Here is an 18067-nt window from a genome sequence, read left to right on the forward strand (position 1 = left end):
ATACAAATGAATGCAAATTCGATTCATACGTGCAATATGATCAAAGAAGCAGAGAAAATTGAGTTCAATTATGATTTATACAGGACAAATATGCGACAGCTGGGGTGCAATAAAATAAAAAAATCTTTTTTTTTTCTTCTGTTTTTTCTTAAACACTGTTTATTTTTTTTTATTGCATGTTGTCAATTCTGTATCCATCCATTCCATTCTGTACAACGTGATGAAGATCTGCTAAGGAGAGGCCTGATTTAAAAAATAAATAAATAAATGTCATCCTGTTTGTGTCATGTAGTGTGATCTGGGCTCGTGCAGAAAATAACGCTGTGTAAGCAAACATCCTTCTACTGTATGTGAGCATAAGGATTTTTAAAATGTTTATTTTTTTTTTGCGTACTTTGAACATGTTGGACCATTACTCGTCTGTACTTGTGCACCAGGCGGCACGGAAAAACAAGTCCGATGTCACTACGGCTGATTTTTGGGGGAAAACAATGTGTAAAAATGTCTGACGTTGCCTGCAGTCAGCCGTATTTCCGTAAAAAGATCCCTGAAATCTTCCTAGCTAAGCGCGATTTCCCGCGGTAAACATCTCTGATGAAGACGTCCATAAGTCTCCTGCGCTGTAGCATCATGAACAAGACAGAGCTTGTGCCTTTCCCCACGCTGTGTGTGTGTGTGCACTCACACATACACATGGATATCGTCTCCATATGCTTGAGCCGTTAATAAGCCCATAGTAGGAGATAAGTACAATAGGACGACTGTTTCCGCTGAGCGAACTTCTGTGCTGTCTGCTTTTGTGACACAACTTCATGTTTACTTTTGATTTAACATATGGCCTTCTCACAGCTCCTGACTCCGCTCTGTGTGTATGTGCACGTGTGTTTGTGTGTGCGTGTCTGTAGCCAGGTGCCGCTGTTCGTGCAGATCCAGCAGAAGTGGAGGAAGATGTACGCGGGCGAGTGCCAGGGCCCCGGGGTTCGTACCGACTTCGAGATGGTGCATCTGCGTAAGGTTCCCAGCCAATACAACCACCTCTCAGGCCTGCTGGATATCTTCAAAGCCAAAATAGTGAGTAAGAACGATAAGGGGGTTTGTATAGAAGTGGAAAAAAAAGGTAATAAATCTTTCGTTTCTCTGAAGGGCAGTGGGGAGAAAAGTGCAGCCAAATAAAGGCGTATCTGTTAATTAAGATATGTAAGCTGCTTATAGTCGGATTAAAGCCTCTAGGTGTTGGCGCCCAAGTTTTCTGCCTGTTCTCAGATGTTCGTCCGGTTCATACGGTGCAGACGAGCCGTATTTTATTTATTTTTTATTTTTTGGTTTAATCCTGTTCCTTTCTCTTTTTTCCCTGTTTCCGATCTCTGTTTGTATCTCACAGGGCTGCCCTCTGACACCGCTACCACCCATCAACATCGCCATCCGCTTCACCTACGTCCTCCAAGACTGGCAGCAGTACTCCTGGCCCCAGCAGCCTCCTGGTAAGTGTTTATGGAAATATATACATCTATATCTGTATTTACATATATACAGTATTGTGTGTGTATATTGTTTGTTATTCTCATTTTTGATTGCAGCTCTGACAGCAGTTCCAGCTGCAATCAAATGAGCCTGTTTCTATAGTAACGACATACACAGGGAATCTTATGCCAGATGTTCCACATAAACACACACACAAACACATTGTAATCAGTGATATGCTGAAGCTTACTGGATGGAGCTGTCTAGCATTTTGGAAGGAGTTCTCCGACATATGAATAGTCTCAAGAACATGACAAACATTTATTCATTTATTCATTCATTCGTCTGTCTGTTTGTCTGTCTTCAAGAGAGAAATAAAGTAAGTCATAACAGGAAATTTTTTTTGCAGATGCTCCACATTGTTAAATACATCATAGGACGTGTCATCCTGCAATTAATAATAAAACTGAGGTTTGGCGAACGGCTGTGGTAGAAGAGGAACGAAATACAGTAAAACCTCAGATTGCGAGTAACGCGGTTTGCGAGTGTTCCGCAAGACGAGCAAAGATTTTTTATAAAAATTTGACTTGGAAAACGAACAAGTCTTGGTTTACGAGTACCGAGAATCATGTATCACGCATGCGCTTCTTGTTTGGCCGCAGAGCGTCACGTGATCACAACAGAGACAGTGTTTTTTCTCGCTCTTGTGCTGTGGAATTGTGGGTAATCATCTCCCCTGCTGGGTCTTAGTGCGCATCTTTATTATAACACTCACCACGTGTGTGTTCGTAAAACATCTTTTATTTTGTGTCTGTATGCATTTGTGTACAGCGCACGTGTAACCCCACACACACATACAGACCCCCCTACTTTTGCCTTCACAGACACACACACACTTTATATTTTGTGTTAATTATTTTTCTGTATAAAAATGCAATCGGTTATATCTGAGACTGATCAGCTGATCACCAATCAAACTGAAAACCAGACAATTCTGCTCACTGACCGAGCGACCGGTTCATCTCTATTATAAACATTATACTAGAGAAAAAAAGGTTTTGCTTCATTCCATATTTATTCTACTCTGATTTACTTTTTTTTCTGACTTGCAGTGCTTTCTTTTCATGCTGCTAGAAATCATAAGCTCATCAGATTTGTTGTTTAGTTTTTTTTTCTCCCAACCTTTTTTTTTTTTTTGTCTTCTTTGTCTGTATCCGGTTCAGTTCAATCTCATTCTCAGTCTTTACAAATCACAGCTAGGTAAGAAGTTGAGATCTGCACACAGAGCACAGTGTTGGACATGATTCAGTGATCATCAAGCAAGGAGGGCCTAACAGTGGCAGTTTGGCAGTGCTGGCGCTTGAGACGGTCGTGTTCGGCTCTTGATCAAGCTCGTACCACTTTCTGTTTCAGGGTGCTATATTATGGCAGATCCTTCTGTGCCCAGAGTCCTAACAGAGAGAGAGAAAGCGAATAGGTTTTCTTTTCTCTTTTTTTTCCCCCGTACATGCTGTAGGTAGGCAGCTCATGAGCTTTCTTTAATTCTTTGTATCTACAGTAGCTTCCTGTTTATCTTCCTACTTGTTTTTCATTTCCTATACATTTCCCTTTTCTTTAATTTCCTCTTTTCTGTCTGTCTTTTTTTGCTTCCTTCCCTTTCCTTTCTATTTCCTTTTTCTTTTTTTGTCTCTTTACTTTACTGTCATTTTATTTTCTATTTTCTTTTATTTTATTTATAAAAGTTAGTGCCCCCTCTTTTAATGTAATGTTTATTTATAAATTTTATTTTACACATAATAAAAACAATCTGATCATAGCAGGAAGTACAGTAGTATTCGGCAAATTAAACTTCAAACAAACATCATATAACATTTTTATCACTGTGACATTATTCGTTTAACTAAAATGAAGCCAAAAAGAAAAGAAAAAAATGTGACTAATACTAAGTACCCCCCATGATTGAATAGCTTATAGATCCAACTTTGGCAGCCACAGTTTGAAGTAATTGTTTCCGAAATGACTTAATTAGTGTCTCGCATTGTTGTGGAGAAATTTTGATCTATTCTTCTATCCTGCAGTGCTTCAGTTTATTAAGGATTTTGTGCATTCGCTCATTCTCAGCTCTCTTAAGGCCCCACCACAGCATTTCAGTTGGGTTGAGGTCTAGACTTTAACTAGTCCAATCCAAAACCTTTTTTCTTTTATTTTTCAGACATTTTGATGTAGATTTACTGGTGTTCTTTGGTTATCATTGTCCTGTTGTATGACCCGATTTCAACCGAACTTTAGCTGATGTACAGATGGTCTCACATCTGCCTCTAGAGTCTTCAGCTTGACTCGATGACTGCGAGGTGCCCAGGTCTTGTGGCTGCAAAAACGAGCCCAAATCATCACCCTTTTCACCACCATGCTTCACAGTGGATATGAGGTGTTTCTGCTGAAATGGTTTTTCCCCAAACATGCATTAAGGCTGAAGAACTCCACTTTCGTCTCAGCTGTCCACAAGACATTGTTGTGGTTTGTTCAGATGCAGTTTTGTGAACCTCGGTCGGCTTCCGTGTTCTTTTCAACCCGATGATTTTTCCTGGCCACATCTCCAACCAAACCGCACTTATTCAGTCTTCTTCTAATTGTGCTCACGCGGACTAACATTTAACATTCTCAATGAGGCCTGTCGGTTCCGAGATGTAGCTCTTACCAATTTATTTAGTTATTTATTATTATTATTCTTTGTATTTCTCTGAGCATTGCACCATCTGACCTTGGGGTGAATGTGCTGGGACGTCCACTCCTGGGACGTCCACTCCCGGGAAGACAGCCAACTGTCTTGAATGCTTGTGAATTATCTCTCTCACTATATAACTCCAATTTCTTTGGAAATAGTTTTATTACCTTTTCCAGTTTGATGTGCAGAAACAATTGCTTCTTTAAGATCGTTGTGTTAACACACACTTGGATGCTCCAGACCAGCAAACTGCCAAAACTTCCGCTTTTATAGGAGGTCTGCACACCTGCTGATGATCAACTAATCAAGGGCTGATAATTAACAGCACCTGGCTTCAACTTTTCCTCCTAAATTCTGTGGAAGCTGTAAGGGTACTTGGTATTGCCCATTTTTTTTTTCTTTTCTTTTTGGCTTCAAATTTGGTTAAATAAAGAGACAAAAAAGTTCTCTGTTACAGGTTTTATTCGTGTAATTCGTATTTGCCTCACCATTCAATATCCATTTTTTATTCTTTTTGTTTCCTTTCCTTTTTTTTTTACTTTAATATCCTGTCCATTTTCTTTTCCCCTTTACTTTCCTTTGCCTTTTATAACCTGTTTTTCCTTTCTTCTTTACCATTTCCATTCGTCTGTCCCTTTTTTAAAATTTCTTTTCTTTTTCTTTCCTTCCCGTCTTATTTTCCTTTCTTTTACCTTTTACCTTTCTTTCCCTCTTTTCCATGCCGTTCCGTCCACAACTCGCTTCACCCCGACATGTCCTGCTCAGTTTCCCGGACATCCTTACTTACTCTCTTCATTATAAACATCCTCTCATGAGGTCATTTAAAAAAAAAATAAATTCTCCCACAACATTTTTCTCTCGCACATGGCCGAGCGTCTGGCGATAAACATGTCGATTTTGCTCAACACTAGAAATGCGGTGGAGGTAAAAACGCCATCGGAGACCTTTGTCTGTCATGCCGTGCCAAATCAGCGGGTGAGCGTCGTCGCTTCATCAGTGATCATAAGGCTGCCAGTTTAAATCGTGACGCCGCCGTGAGCCGCCCGCTGGACCTGTGAGCGAGACCCTTAATCATCACCTGCTCCGTTTAGATTCTCTCTCTCACTTGAAAGTTGCTTTCAAGTGATAATGGATAATTATTCAGCGCATAAATGAATGAACGAATGAATGAATAAACGTATGTTTGTGTGATCCCCTTCGGTTATTTGATGTGTAATTGCTTGTTTTTTTTTTCTTGGTTTTGCACTTAGGGTCATTTTTTTATGTTAGTGCTGTACTGTACATGCCAAGAGCTTTAGATATAAATCCAGCCCTTATAAACCATCAGACAGCCTCAGTGGAGCTTTAAAAAAATGTATTTATTTCCTTTTTCGCCCTCTAAACCCGAACCTCAGCTGTAGGTTACGCTCCTAAACTACTAACCAGCCCATTTTACTCGCTGCATCAGAGCCATAGAAGCTGTATTTTTATTTATTTATTTATTTTATTACACCCCAAAGCTTTTTCATTGTTGCCATGGAGTCATATTTCTCCCGCAGCGCCGAATAGAAGCGCCTTAAGATGATGTTTACTCAGTGGATTCATCAAGGCATGAATGTTTACCTCTGTATTAAGGTGCACTTGAGATATTTATTCAGCCTAATGATATTCTTCCAATTATACCTTAATGGATTAATGTGGGAGAAGCGCGAAGGGACACGTGCGGCGTATCATCACAGCCGGATAAACCGTGGAAATCAAATCTGAAATTACACCAAAAAGTCATACATTTCATGATTTTCTTTCTTCCCTTGTTATTGCAGACTTCGACGCACTGCTTGCCGGAGAAGTCGGAGGCGTCGAGTTCGGCAAACTTCCGTTCGGCGCTTGCGAAGATCCAATAAGGTTTTTTGGCACAACGTCGCACAACATTTCCATATTTCAAAATATCACACTTGATTAAATCACTGTGAACAGAAAACACACTGGTAATGATTTCGATTTAAAACGCCCGCAGACATCCTGGAATAAATGTTCAAGACCGCATAAATATTACATCTAGAGACATGAAATCTCAATAAGGGTTCTGATATGTTGCGTGTGTGTGGTTTTTTTTTTTTCTTTCTCTTTTTGTTTGTGTGTTTGTTTGTTTCTCCCCCCTGTAGTGAGCTGCACCTGGCGACAACCTGGCCTCACCTGACCGAAGGCATAGTTGTGGACAATGACGTATACTCGTGAGTACCCAGATGTTGTAAAATCACACACAGCAGCTTTAGGAAATTAACTCAGAGCAAAAAAAAAGAAAAAGGAGATGTGAGCAATGAGGTAATCAGAGGTGTAGGGTGTGTGTGTGTGTGCGCGTGTGCATGGTGTCGGGGGGGTGGGGTGGCGGGGTATCTGACGCATGAATATGCAGCAGGTGCGAAAATACAAAACACCCCGATGATGTCGGGTGCCAAATTAATTTTTTTCTCACCTCTCGAAGAACCTGTTACCCATAATAATTTTTCGCAGCTCGAGCACGGTGTTGGGGGTGAAATAACGGGAGAGAGAATGTGTGTGTGTGCTAGATTTGAGGCTTGTACCTTGACACCAGCACCGGACGGCGTCTGAGCTGCAATTAATTGGCGGCGAATGATTTAACGCATTTTTTTTTTTTAATACGGTGCTGTAGTGCTGCTCAGTGAGCCGTTGCGCGGCGTTAACGCCGTTTTTTTTTCGCTTTTCCTCTTCCTCCTGTCAGAAATTCAGCAGCGCCTGTCTGATGGAGGCTCTCACTTCTGAAGTTTTTGTTTATTTTTTGGGTGGGGGCCTGTTTTTGTTTTTTGTTTTTTTCATTTTTTGAAGTAGCAGAACAAATACTCTCACCTGCAGATAAGAAACGAGAGAACAATGAAGGGTGCTCGAGCAAACAATGGCAAAAGGATTTTTCCATGGAAAATCCTCTCCATGCTCTTTGAGGCAGCGAATCGTTCCTGTCGGTTCGAGGCTGAGACGGGGGGCGTCGATCGGCCTTCCTCTGACGCTGACGGCTGTTGGGATTCTTCTGGCATTGTCCTTGCCTTAGATGACCTCTTGATTTTGGTGAAGCGTTATTATATTTATTTTTTAAAAAATTTTAAGCGTTTAATCATGTCTTGTTAATGATCCAGGAAAAACGATCGAGCCATCGGCTGTTCTGTGTTTTCAAGCCTAGCGCCGCTCTATCTCTTTTCCCGCCTTTCCTTATTTATTTATTAAGCCAAATTAATCCGAAAAGTGTCCAATTACACAACAGCAATGGGTTAAAATTGACATTTTTCCATTCATCAAGTTCATACTACTACCTAGTCACTTCCCTGTCAAGGTCCTCCATGTCTATGAAGTCACAAGTCTCTGATCAGGCACATAGTCACACGCTCCGATGAGATAAACTCTAAGCGTGACATCGACGTGCGAGCCATAAACCTGCTATAAGCACCAGAAGAACAATAACCTAATGTGTTCTTCTACAACATGACAAGGACCCGACCATGGCCATCGCATAAGCCTGAAGAGTGTCATGGTGAGAGCATGGCAAACAACGCAGTGACATCACAATGACAACTCGGTCAGAACCCCGTCAAATCTTTCCCGTCTGCGCCAGAAAAGTGCCTTGTAGTATGTCAAGGAGGACAATATGACATCCTTACTGGTTTCTACCTTGTTCCTGCCAAGTTGTTCAAGTTCCTACTTGTCAGGGGGTAACAAGTGGTTTTCCCAATTCGTGTATGCCCAATACTTCCACAAATCTTTTATTTTCTTGTAAAGCCAGCAACACGCATGTCTGTGGATGTAGAGCTCTATCCTCTGCATCCATCCATCCAGTAAACTCTGTAGTCCAATCAGGGACCGTGAAGGCCAATGGTGAATGTTGTGGTTATTCCCATTTTGTACGACCGTGTAACAAACTCGCACACACTATGGGCAACCTGGGAACGCCAATTAGCCTAATCCGCATGTCTTTGGACTGTGGGAGGAAACCGGAGTACCCTGAGGAAACCCTCCAAGCACTGGGAGAACATGCAAACTCCATGTACATGCAGACCCAACAAAATCGAATCCAGGACCTGAAGGTGCAAGGCGACAGTGCTAACCACTATGCCACCATCCTCTACTCAAACACTCATGATTGGCCTCGTGCCTCTGTGATTGACGGAGAAGCGTGCATAGGCCACACCTCCCATCCCAATCAGTGCAGAAGATCAGGATCACCAGCTGTCTTTCATTTCTTCCGACCTGGACCCAGGGTTATGAAGATTAGGTTGTGGACTTGAACCCACCGTCATGCTGGTTAGAAACAATTTGCTTAACGATGGATAAAAACAACAGATGTAGAAATGCTGTCCAAACCAGCCTGGCCTTATGTGAAAAAGTAATTGCCCCCTAAACCTAATACCTGGTTGTGCCACCCTTGGCGGGAACCACTGCTTGATAAATAAAATCATAATAAAAAAAATCATTTTTTTTATTTACTCATGTTATCTTTGTGAAATATTAAAATATGTTTTAAGTGTATTACCAAAAAAACACCAGGATACTTTTACACGTCACTATATAAGGACATGACATAATCATACGCTCTGTGTTCTCGTACCAGTTGTTTTCAAGGCTGGTGTTGAGTCGTAGTCTGGTTCTGGTTTTTATTTTCTTTCTGCTTTTCACAATTTTTGCTCTGGTTGCGCTGATCGTACATCTCTGACCTTGTTTTTGTCACACTTTATGGATCTGTCTGTAAATTTAATAAGTAAAGTTTTTGTGTAACTGATGCTCTGTCTGTATCTGGTGCCTGACATCAATCGAGCCAAGGTTTCCATCAGTTAGTCTTTGTATACCTAAATTTTTGCGCCGAATTTAAGGAATTGCCATACAAGAGGTTTATATACAGTTTTTAATAAATTAGGCAAAACATATTTTTTTATTATTTACTCATCATTAAAATGGTATTTACAGATTTCTTGATTTATTTAAAAGCTTGTGAGAAACAGGTGTGTCTTTCTCTCGTAACAAATTGAATAGATTAAGTTGTCATATATAACAGTATCATGGAAAAAAGTGATGTTTAGGTGTGTCGAGTGTGTGAGCGTTATTCTCCTCTGTCACACACAACAACAACAAAATAGCTCTCTTTGAGTAACACTTTTTTTTGGGTCCCTTTGTGATTTGCACATTCGAGTGTATCGCCCAGAACCACGACTAATGCAGTTCCTCTATTATCAGCAAAAGATGTGCCAGTTAGCGGTGATTTGGAGTATAAAAGCTTGTGATCATCATTGTTTGGGCTGTTTAAATGCTAATCAGCATCTTATCATCTCAAAAAATATAAAGTTTATTTTTTTAGTATTATTTTTTTAGTATTATTTTTAAGAATTTACCTGGTGACAGTGATTTTATACAGAATTTAAATTCCATGAACACTGGTACAAATGAAACGTTTGTGTATATATAATATAAACACACACACACACACACAGAGGTGCATCTCATTAAATTAGAATATCATCAAAAAGTTAATTTACATCAATAATTTAATTTAAAAAGTGTTCAATTCATATATTGTACAGGTTCATTGAACACAGACTGATATATTTCAAGTTTTCATTTCTTTTAATTTTAATTATTATGGCTTACAGCTAATAAAAACCCCAAAATTCAAAAACAGGGATTCCACGGTCCTTAAACCAGGTACAGTTACTGTAAGCCTCGGATTGCCTCATTGTAAAGGCGAGAACGTGTGTGAAGGGACACGGTGTCCAATGACGCGTGCGCGCACACATACTGTATGACTGCAAGCTGATACAGAGAGAGAGAGAGAGAGAGAGAGAGAGAGAGAAATGGATCTTTAACCTCTCTAATGAGACTTTCTTTTGCTTTACACGCGCACTGTACACACACCCAAAATACAATATGTTTGACGCACACAAATGTGGTCACAGTGTTATAGTAAACAGTACACACACGCACGGATGTCGATTATACCAGTGAGAGACGCGCGTTAAGACCCAGCAGGAGAGATGATTACCCACAATTCCCTTTTATTTATTTACAACATAAATGAACAGAACTAACAATTAGTTTCTAAGACATCTAATTAGCTGCATAGCTAAGATTAACATAAATTAACAAAACTATTTAAGTGCTTTATAAGTTAAAATGTAAAAAAAATAAATAAATAAAATGAACAAGAGCAACACGACACAATGCAATATACTGTGGTAGTGAGTCAAGGTAGTGAAAGTAAATGACATGATGGATATAATGGTTATGTACAGTATTCTACTTGTTTTCTTTTATTTACAATAATTTTTAGCGGTGATTTTCTAAGTTATAAATGCATACGTTTTAAAGTTTTAGCAGTTTTTTTTAGTACGGAAAACAAAATAAGAATTGATTGATTGATGTTATGGGCTTATACTCAAAGTTTCACAAAGAAATCATGGTATTTTGCTTAAAAAAAAAACCAAATTGTTGAGTAGAGAAAGCTCTGATTAGCTATCGAGTACAAATTTTAAGAATGGTTTCTAGTTTAAAAACTGCACTGTATATCATTTGATCTGACACGTTGTGTGTCTCCTTTCTGCTCACTTAGTGATTTGGACCCCATCCAAGCTCCTCAGTGGTCCGTCAGGGTGCGGAAAGCGGACAATCCGCAGTGTCTGCTGGGTAAGGAAACATTGTGCATGTACTTGTACAGTAACTCTTAAACCATGTCATCCGAAATGCAGCTTATTAAAATAATCACTCGTTTTTCTTAGGATGAGTGTTTTTATTTGAGTAAACATCACAGCAGGGATGGAGAAAAAGGTGTGATTAGAAAGAGTGGACGTGTGAACATGCGTCACGTTGTCCTGCCAGCTTTTTCTGGGCTGTGCATGAGAGAGTTTTGAGCAAAGTCTAACCGTAGATCTTGCGATTTAATCATGCTCTGATGACGACTCCGAGTTGGCTGGGACGGTTTTGTGTCGCCTGTGAAGAGTAAAATGCAGCTAATGACTGAAGAGAACGTGAAAGTGTTTCTTAATCACGTTTAATAATGTAACGAGAGTTCATAAGGGTTCCGTCTGATGTTTGTGCAGGACTGCTCTGGTCACGTGGAGCCTCTTGTACAAGCGGCGACTAGGACTTTGTTGGTACAGTCAAGGTTCACCGCCAATAAGATGTCCCACTTTTTAACATTCACCTTGCGATATTTCACAGTGGTACCTTTGTCTTCACAATAGTACCCACAGTGCTGTGGATATTATAGCAGGGAGCTCTGAATCCCCATCCATCTGTCTGATTGCTCCCTGTGGAAACCTGCAGCTTTGTAGAGCTGAGTGTGCAAAATTAAGCCCTGAAAAAGGCTTTAAAAAGGATTTTTATTTTCTTCAGATCTCCTTGGTCTTAGGAGAAAGAAAGTAGGCTTTTATATTAAAATGTAGAATGGATTGATGTTGGTGATCATTGCAAAAAAATAAAAATTTGGTTGGAATAGAGAGGCTCGTGGTTTGTAACTCGGATGTCAGAAAAAGTGTTTAAAAGTGAAATAGTAAAAGAGATTGAACGGGTTGCATGACACAATCCTTAATTGCCACCATTTTGAACCCCAGGTGACTTTGTCACCGAGTTCCTCAAGCTGTGCAGCAGGAAGGAGTCCACGGATGAGATACTGGGAAAGAGTTCGGCCGAGGAGGAAAGTAAAGGTCAGTTCTGGGAGATTTTTGCTCTGGGATCGACATCAGCGGAAAAAAAAAATAATAATAAAAAGGGATTTGGATCTACTGTATATCGTGGTTGTTTTATGTATGTTTGCATTTAAGGGGGTAAAATGCTGCTGCCATTGAGATAATCAATAAATTTCAGAACATATCCTTTTAATGAGATTTTCCAGGGGCTTTTTTTTTTTTTTTTTTTTGCTTTTAGATTAAGTAATTATGTTTGAATGCAAAAATGGTATGTTTAATAGTTACCTGCAGGGTTTGTGTTAAAAAAAAAATTATTTAAAGCTTAACCATCTTTCTTGACTAGAGCTCTAGAGCTCCAAAGCTTTTGATGCTGCCACCACCGTGCTTCACCCTGGATTTGGGTGATAAGTTATACTGTTCTGCCTTACTCTTATCAGATTTTTCCACAAGGTTCGGGGTGATTTTACAGATGCTTAGACCTATTTTGGTTTAGTTTTTATTTTACAGCTACCTGCTGTTTTTTTTTTCTTTCCCCCACACACCTACTATAGTGGAATTTAACATAAGTTAACATAGTTTGTAATTAAATGCCTATAAAGCTTGTAATAAATAAAGGAAGGAATTAAGAGTTTTTAGCTAAAGCTGTAAATCAAACTTAATTACATTAATATCAGAAGTAGTGTTAATAAGTCATTACAGATCAGAAACACTGGATTCTTTTTCCCTGGCAACACCACAGTGTACACCCACACAAGAGAGCGTGCTCTTGGAAAAGAGAGAAAAACACAAATTAAATATGTAGAAATGATTATGGTTCATTTTTATTCAACCTGTCTTGATTTTTCAGAAAACAGCGACATCACTCAAGCGTTGTCGAAGCTGACGGAGCCCTCGGCGGTGCCCATCCCTAAGTTGTCCGTCTCAAACATGATGCACAGCGCCCGCAAACGCATTCGCCGGCACCGCCGTAACGATCAGTCTCCGCTTAATAGCGACGTCCTAAACTCCATACTACTGGTGAGACACACACACACGACATGAAAATACAGTGTTGCGAAGTGAAGTCAGTCGCCAGGACTCATAGCTTCCCTGTCCAGCCCTGGACGTGCCCGGTAACACATGTTAAAAGTAACCTCCCAATGCCATTTCCATCTCAACAAATGTGATAGAGATGAGCAGCAATAAATCCTCAATATGAACTTCCTCACTCAGACAGAAACTTAGGGTAGGGACTGTTATTATCTTTTTGGATGACATCATTATGATGAGCTTAAGGTTAATCTTATTCATCTTATGTGTTGGAAGCCTGAAATGGCAGCTATAAATATGTCACTGGTTTTATAGTTCACTTGGAATGAAACCCAACCTGAGGTTTTTATTTATTTATTTCTGACATTTTCAGTATGTAGGACTGACATTAATAAACCGACGTAAATGTAACGAGATAAATTCAATAAACTGATGATGGATGTTTTTTTGTTTCTCTGTTTAAGGCGAAATAACCTACCGAACTAACCTGTCAAGGTCGATCACTGAGAATAAACCAAATAAAGCACCCATGTGTGGTCACGTCTCCATATAACAGAGTTATCTCGGGGTCTATTTGTCTATTCTGTAATGGAGTGTCGTGATCATCGTTTGTAAAATAGGTCATGGTCAAACATGGAGAAAATATTTATATTAGTTTTTGTGGTAATGGCTCAAACACATGGACTGGTACAGCAGATTCTCCACATCAACCTATTTTTAATAAATGTTGGCATTTTTGAGGTAAATCGTTATGGAAGGAGTTTTGTTTTGGCAGGCAGCTGCTCTCTCCTCGGTACTGACCTACTTTCACTCACGCTGCGACCGACAGTTAGTGTAATTAATGATTATTAGAACGGAATGATGGGTATTGTTAAATGTCCCAATGCTGTTGGCGTCTATTGTCATCACTGGTGGAACGCCACTCATCCCAATCGGAAATATTATCACATGAATGAGAGCAGGAGCTTCCTGTCTCTTGGACTTTTTTCTTTTCCTTTTTATGTGTGAGGTCACATTATATAAGGACTTCCGGGCGCCGGCACGAGTAGCAGCCTATTCGGTGGCTCCGTCTGTGTGTCTTCTATTTAAAGAGGAAACTCCCATCAGAATCAGGAGTCCAGCGCTGTTGTGTAAGGGTGAATAACCCCCCCCCCCCAAGCCCCCCCGGCCGCCAAAAAAAAATCCACTTCTAATCCAAAATTCATTCTAATCATACCAACAAAAAAAAGTAATTAAGACTAGATAATTTCTTTGCTTTTATTTCGCTTGAACAAAATTCATATTTTTGTTTATTGTTTTTAATTATCTTTATAAGTTTGTTTTGCGACTTTTCATATCATGAAGTCTATAATCTATGAATTATACTTTTTAATGTTCTCCCATTGCCTTGATTTTATTGGCTCTGAGCCTCAGCAGTGACTCATTGGTAAATAAAACATCGCTACGATTAGCGTGTGGTGTTTGTACTTTGTCATAATGAAGCTTACAATTAAACTGGTGAGTCACGTTTGCAAGTTTTACGTTTGCAAGTTTTACTTTTTCTTTGGGGTTGTGGGGGGTAAAATGAGGGTCTTGAACCAATTAACAATCAATCGGTTTGGGGTTTTGGCACCCGTGCTTGTAGATGAGATGTAAAAGGATTACAATCTGTCAGAAGAAACGTTATTTATTACACTGATCACTGATTTTCATTTTAAATAAGGCTTGCTGATTGCGGGTGTTTCTCTTAGTATCTTTTCCCAGATTCGGCGCTGGACAAATCGGACTCCAACGAACCCAAAGCGCCTCAGGTCAACGCTGGAGGAAAGAGCGATCAAGATAAAGAAACGGAGGACGCGGTAAGTGCAGCGCTACGTCACAGTTTATGTCTCGCACCCTTCCGTCGTCTTTCTACGCGAGCCTCGGACTAATAAGGTATTGAATGGATTCGTGAAATCTGATTCGGGTTCCAATTAAGTAATAAATCATCCATTACCACAGACAGGGTTTATTATGATTATTTATTTATTTATTTAATTTTTTTCTGAAATAAGATTCCATTATTCTTCACTAATAAAAATCGAAAGAGTGTGTCCCAAACGCGGGGACGATAACTATTAACGCAGGGTGTTAAGAGCGTACTGTTGTGTTACCATTAAATGTAGCAAATGGTCTGTAAACAGGATGTTCAGATAGATTTAAATTTAATAGGATTTTGAAAAGCAAATCAGCTTCACGAATCGACTGAACGCAATTTTGATTAATGATGTAACTACAACAGTTAATGGCGGTGGCCATTTGGGTTTTACTGTACGACTGAAATTAAGTGACGCGGTCAATTAAACTAATGAAGTGTGTCCCTTTTTTTTTTTTTTTTTTTAAGCACCAGCTTCTTGTTGTAATATGTGCTGCGATATTACTGAGCCTACAGTATAGACTGTGGAGTGATACATATTACGAGTTTTATCAATAAAACCAGAAATGAAATGGAACCAAAGAAAAATCAACTCTAAATAGAGGCTTGTCTAAGTTTGTAAACATGTTTCTTTTGATCACTTTTAGATCAGACTGAACATTCAATGGTTCAGACGTAACATCGTACAGATACAAAGATACACATATACCTATAGTCAGCACATGTACAAGACATTGTCTTGGGGTCAAGCAGTATGACATTAGCCTGATGTCATCATAGTGTGTGAAGGGCCCGCTTGTTTTTTTTTTATACAATTTAATACAAAAAAAAAATTATATTAGGCTGAGTGACGTCATAGTGTTATGCTTTTTTTTCCAGCATCTGGGTCTAAACATATAATTCCGCCTTTTCTAAAATTATGTCATATTGGAATTGGTATGTACCCTTTTAACCCATGTGCCCAGTCTGCCCACTGTCTTTCTGGTGCCCACGGAGGGGCTATGACGCAAGGTGCTTGGGCCCGCTCATAGTTCTCTCTCATCATCCCCATATGATAATTGATCTTTTTGTCTAACCTTTATTATTTATTATGCAAAATAAATACGGTAAAAAGAATTATAATTAAATATTAGATTTTAGATTAGATGTTATATAATTAAATATATAAATATGATGTATAATAAAAAAATGATAAAAATAAAAATTCTAAACACATGTACAGTATGTTTTACATAGATTTTTCTACCCTTTTGTGTGTCCTGTGTCTCTCTTGGACAGAATCTGTTTAACGTCCTGAAGTCCTCTCCGTGGGACTGTCTGACCTACAGGCTGGCGCTGTGTGTGTGTTTGGTGAATTTCTACCACGGCGGTGTAAGAGCGGTGGCCCATCTTTGGCAGGAGTTCGTCCTGGAGATGCGCTATCGCTGGGAGAACAATTACCTCATCTACGGGTAAAGTGATGTCACCCCACGTTATGCGCGTCTCTGTAATGTACTTGGCTAGATGTGAGTTCTGTCATATCGGAGACCGAGCACATGGGCAAGGTATTCTGATGGATTTTATGGAAAAGTAAAACTTGAGAAATTTGCTGCACATCAGATTGCCTTACCTAAAATTCATTACACGTTAATGAACAGATATAACGGTGTGCCTTGTCAGATCTTAGCAATGCAGGAACGGATTACCTCATTTTAATGCTATTCTAAATTTTATGATTCATGATTCATTTAAGCGTTAATGTGTAATAAAGAAAATATTTTGAGAGGTAATTTAAGTTGGAATAAAAACTTTTTTAGCTGATTTTTCTTTTCAGAACCCAAGAGCTGCTTTTACTTTAATTTCTTAAAAATAAAAAAATAAACTTTTTTTTCCCCTCCATATATCAAACATTTCTCAGTAGGAGGAATAATGAGTAAATAAAATAGCGAGTTATTGGTAGCAGGCTGTACTTTTATAGGATTTTCTTTGTTGCTATGGTGATGTGATGTTGAGGTGACCTCTCGAAGTCTGTGGACAATAATCGATTGAGCCTGACCTACTCGTTCATGTCATTTAGCAACGTCTGCCGAGATTTCATAAAAATAAAAAAAATTAGACATCATCAAGCTGAATATGTCGTTTGTTATAGGTTACTATGCAATGTACATTGGGTGGCTTTTTTTAGGCAAAACTCAGTCTGCTTTCTCTTTAAAAAGGAAAAAGAAAGGGGGAATATAATTACAGATTCACACTGCAGTAATACCATGGTGCAGGGGCAGTGTGAGTACCAGCCTGAGCATTCAGACGTCTGAGATTATTAACCTTCCACATTATTCTAATCTATTCGCATATTACCCAGGATGGTTTAAGATGATAATGCATTACAGATGACTTAATGTACAACTGATGTTCATTATTCCCATGTTGAAGCACACAGTTTTGTGTTATTGAAGCAGGACTGTGCTGTCTCATCTAAATAACACTTCTCACTTTAGACTGACTGAATGATGGAATCGAAATTTTCCCACTAGATTTGCAAAGCTAATAGCGTACTTGTACATTAAATGGACAGTAGTAGAATTTTTTTTTGAGGCGTGGCTGTGGGAATTGTGATGATTCAGCTCCAAGAGCGTTAGTGAGTGATGTCAGGTGTTTACAAAACAGTCCGAGTTAACATCAGACTGACATCGTTCATCTGATTAAAAATACCAAGTTCGGTTAAAATCAGGGTGTTTTTGTACAAGTACATGAAAGGGGCTTGTTTGCCATTTACTCCCCAAATTTAGGCCTAATCCAACCTCAAAATCCTCAAAGCCTAACCTCAACTGCCTTAAATTTAAAAAGACAATTAATTAAAACATACAGAACAACCACAGCTTCCCCTGTTATCTGGGTAAATTAAAAGGATTTAACAGCAGCTGGCCAATCAGGAGGCAGTCCTGTAACAACCGAACAACAACAGCTGGCCTATGAGGACGCAGTCCTGTAACATCTGCGTAAAAACAGCTGGCCTATAAGGACGCTGTCCTGTAACATCTGCGTAAAAACAGCTGGCCAATGAGGAGTAAAAAGCTGTCCTATGAGGACCCAATCCTGTAGCATCTGCCAATAAGAACGAAATCTTGTACTGTCCACCCAAAACAGCTGTCCTATGAGGATGCAGAGTCCTATTACATCTGCAGAAAAACAGCTGCCCTATGAGGATGCTGTCCTGTAACATTCGGCCAAAAACAGATGGCCAATAAGGAGAAAAACAGCTGTCCTGTGAGGATCCTGTGGAATCTGCCAATAAGAACGAAATCTTGTAACATCCGCCTA

At 39.4% G+C, this 18067-nt stretch overlaps 1 protein-coding gene across 1 annotated transcript in view; it reads left to right on the plus strand.

The window, feature by feature from the left end:
• The window catches only part of rab3gap1 (RAB3 GTPase activating protein subunit 1), a 74072-nt gene that overhangs the window by 19676 nt on the left and 36329 nt on the right, over window positions 1-18067 (plus strand). Inside the window, exons 7-15 of the mRNA XM_053496336.1 lie at window positions 906-1071; window positions 1382-1481; window positions 5989-6070; window positions 6331-6399; window positions 10773-10846; window positions 11773-11865; window positions 12695-12864; window positions 14607-14714; window positions 16049-16221. Of these exons, the coding sequence (XP_053352311.1) occupies window positions 906-1071; window positions 1382-1481; window positions 5989-6070; window positions 6331-6399; window positions 10773-10846; window positions 11773-11865; window positions 12695-12864; window positions 14607-14714; window positions 16049-16221 (1035 nt within the window). The remainder of the gene's footprint in view (window positions 1-905; window positions 1072-1381; window positions 1482-5988; window positions 6071-6330; window positions 6400-10772; window positions 10847-11772; window positions 11866-12694; window positions 12865-14606; window positions 14715-16048; window positions 16222-18067) is intronic.

This window comes from Clarias gariepinus, chromosome 5 (assembly GCF_024256425.1).
Source record: "Clarias gariepinus isolate MV-2021 ecotype Netherlands chromosome 5, CGAR_prim_01v2, whole genome shotgun sequence".
Lineage (NCBI taxonomy): Eukaryota > Metazoa > Chordata > Actinopteri > Siluriformes > Clariidae > Clarias > Clarias gariepinus.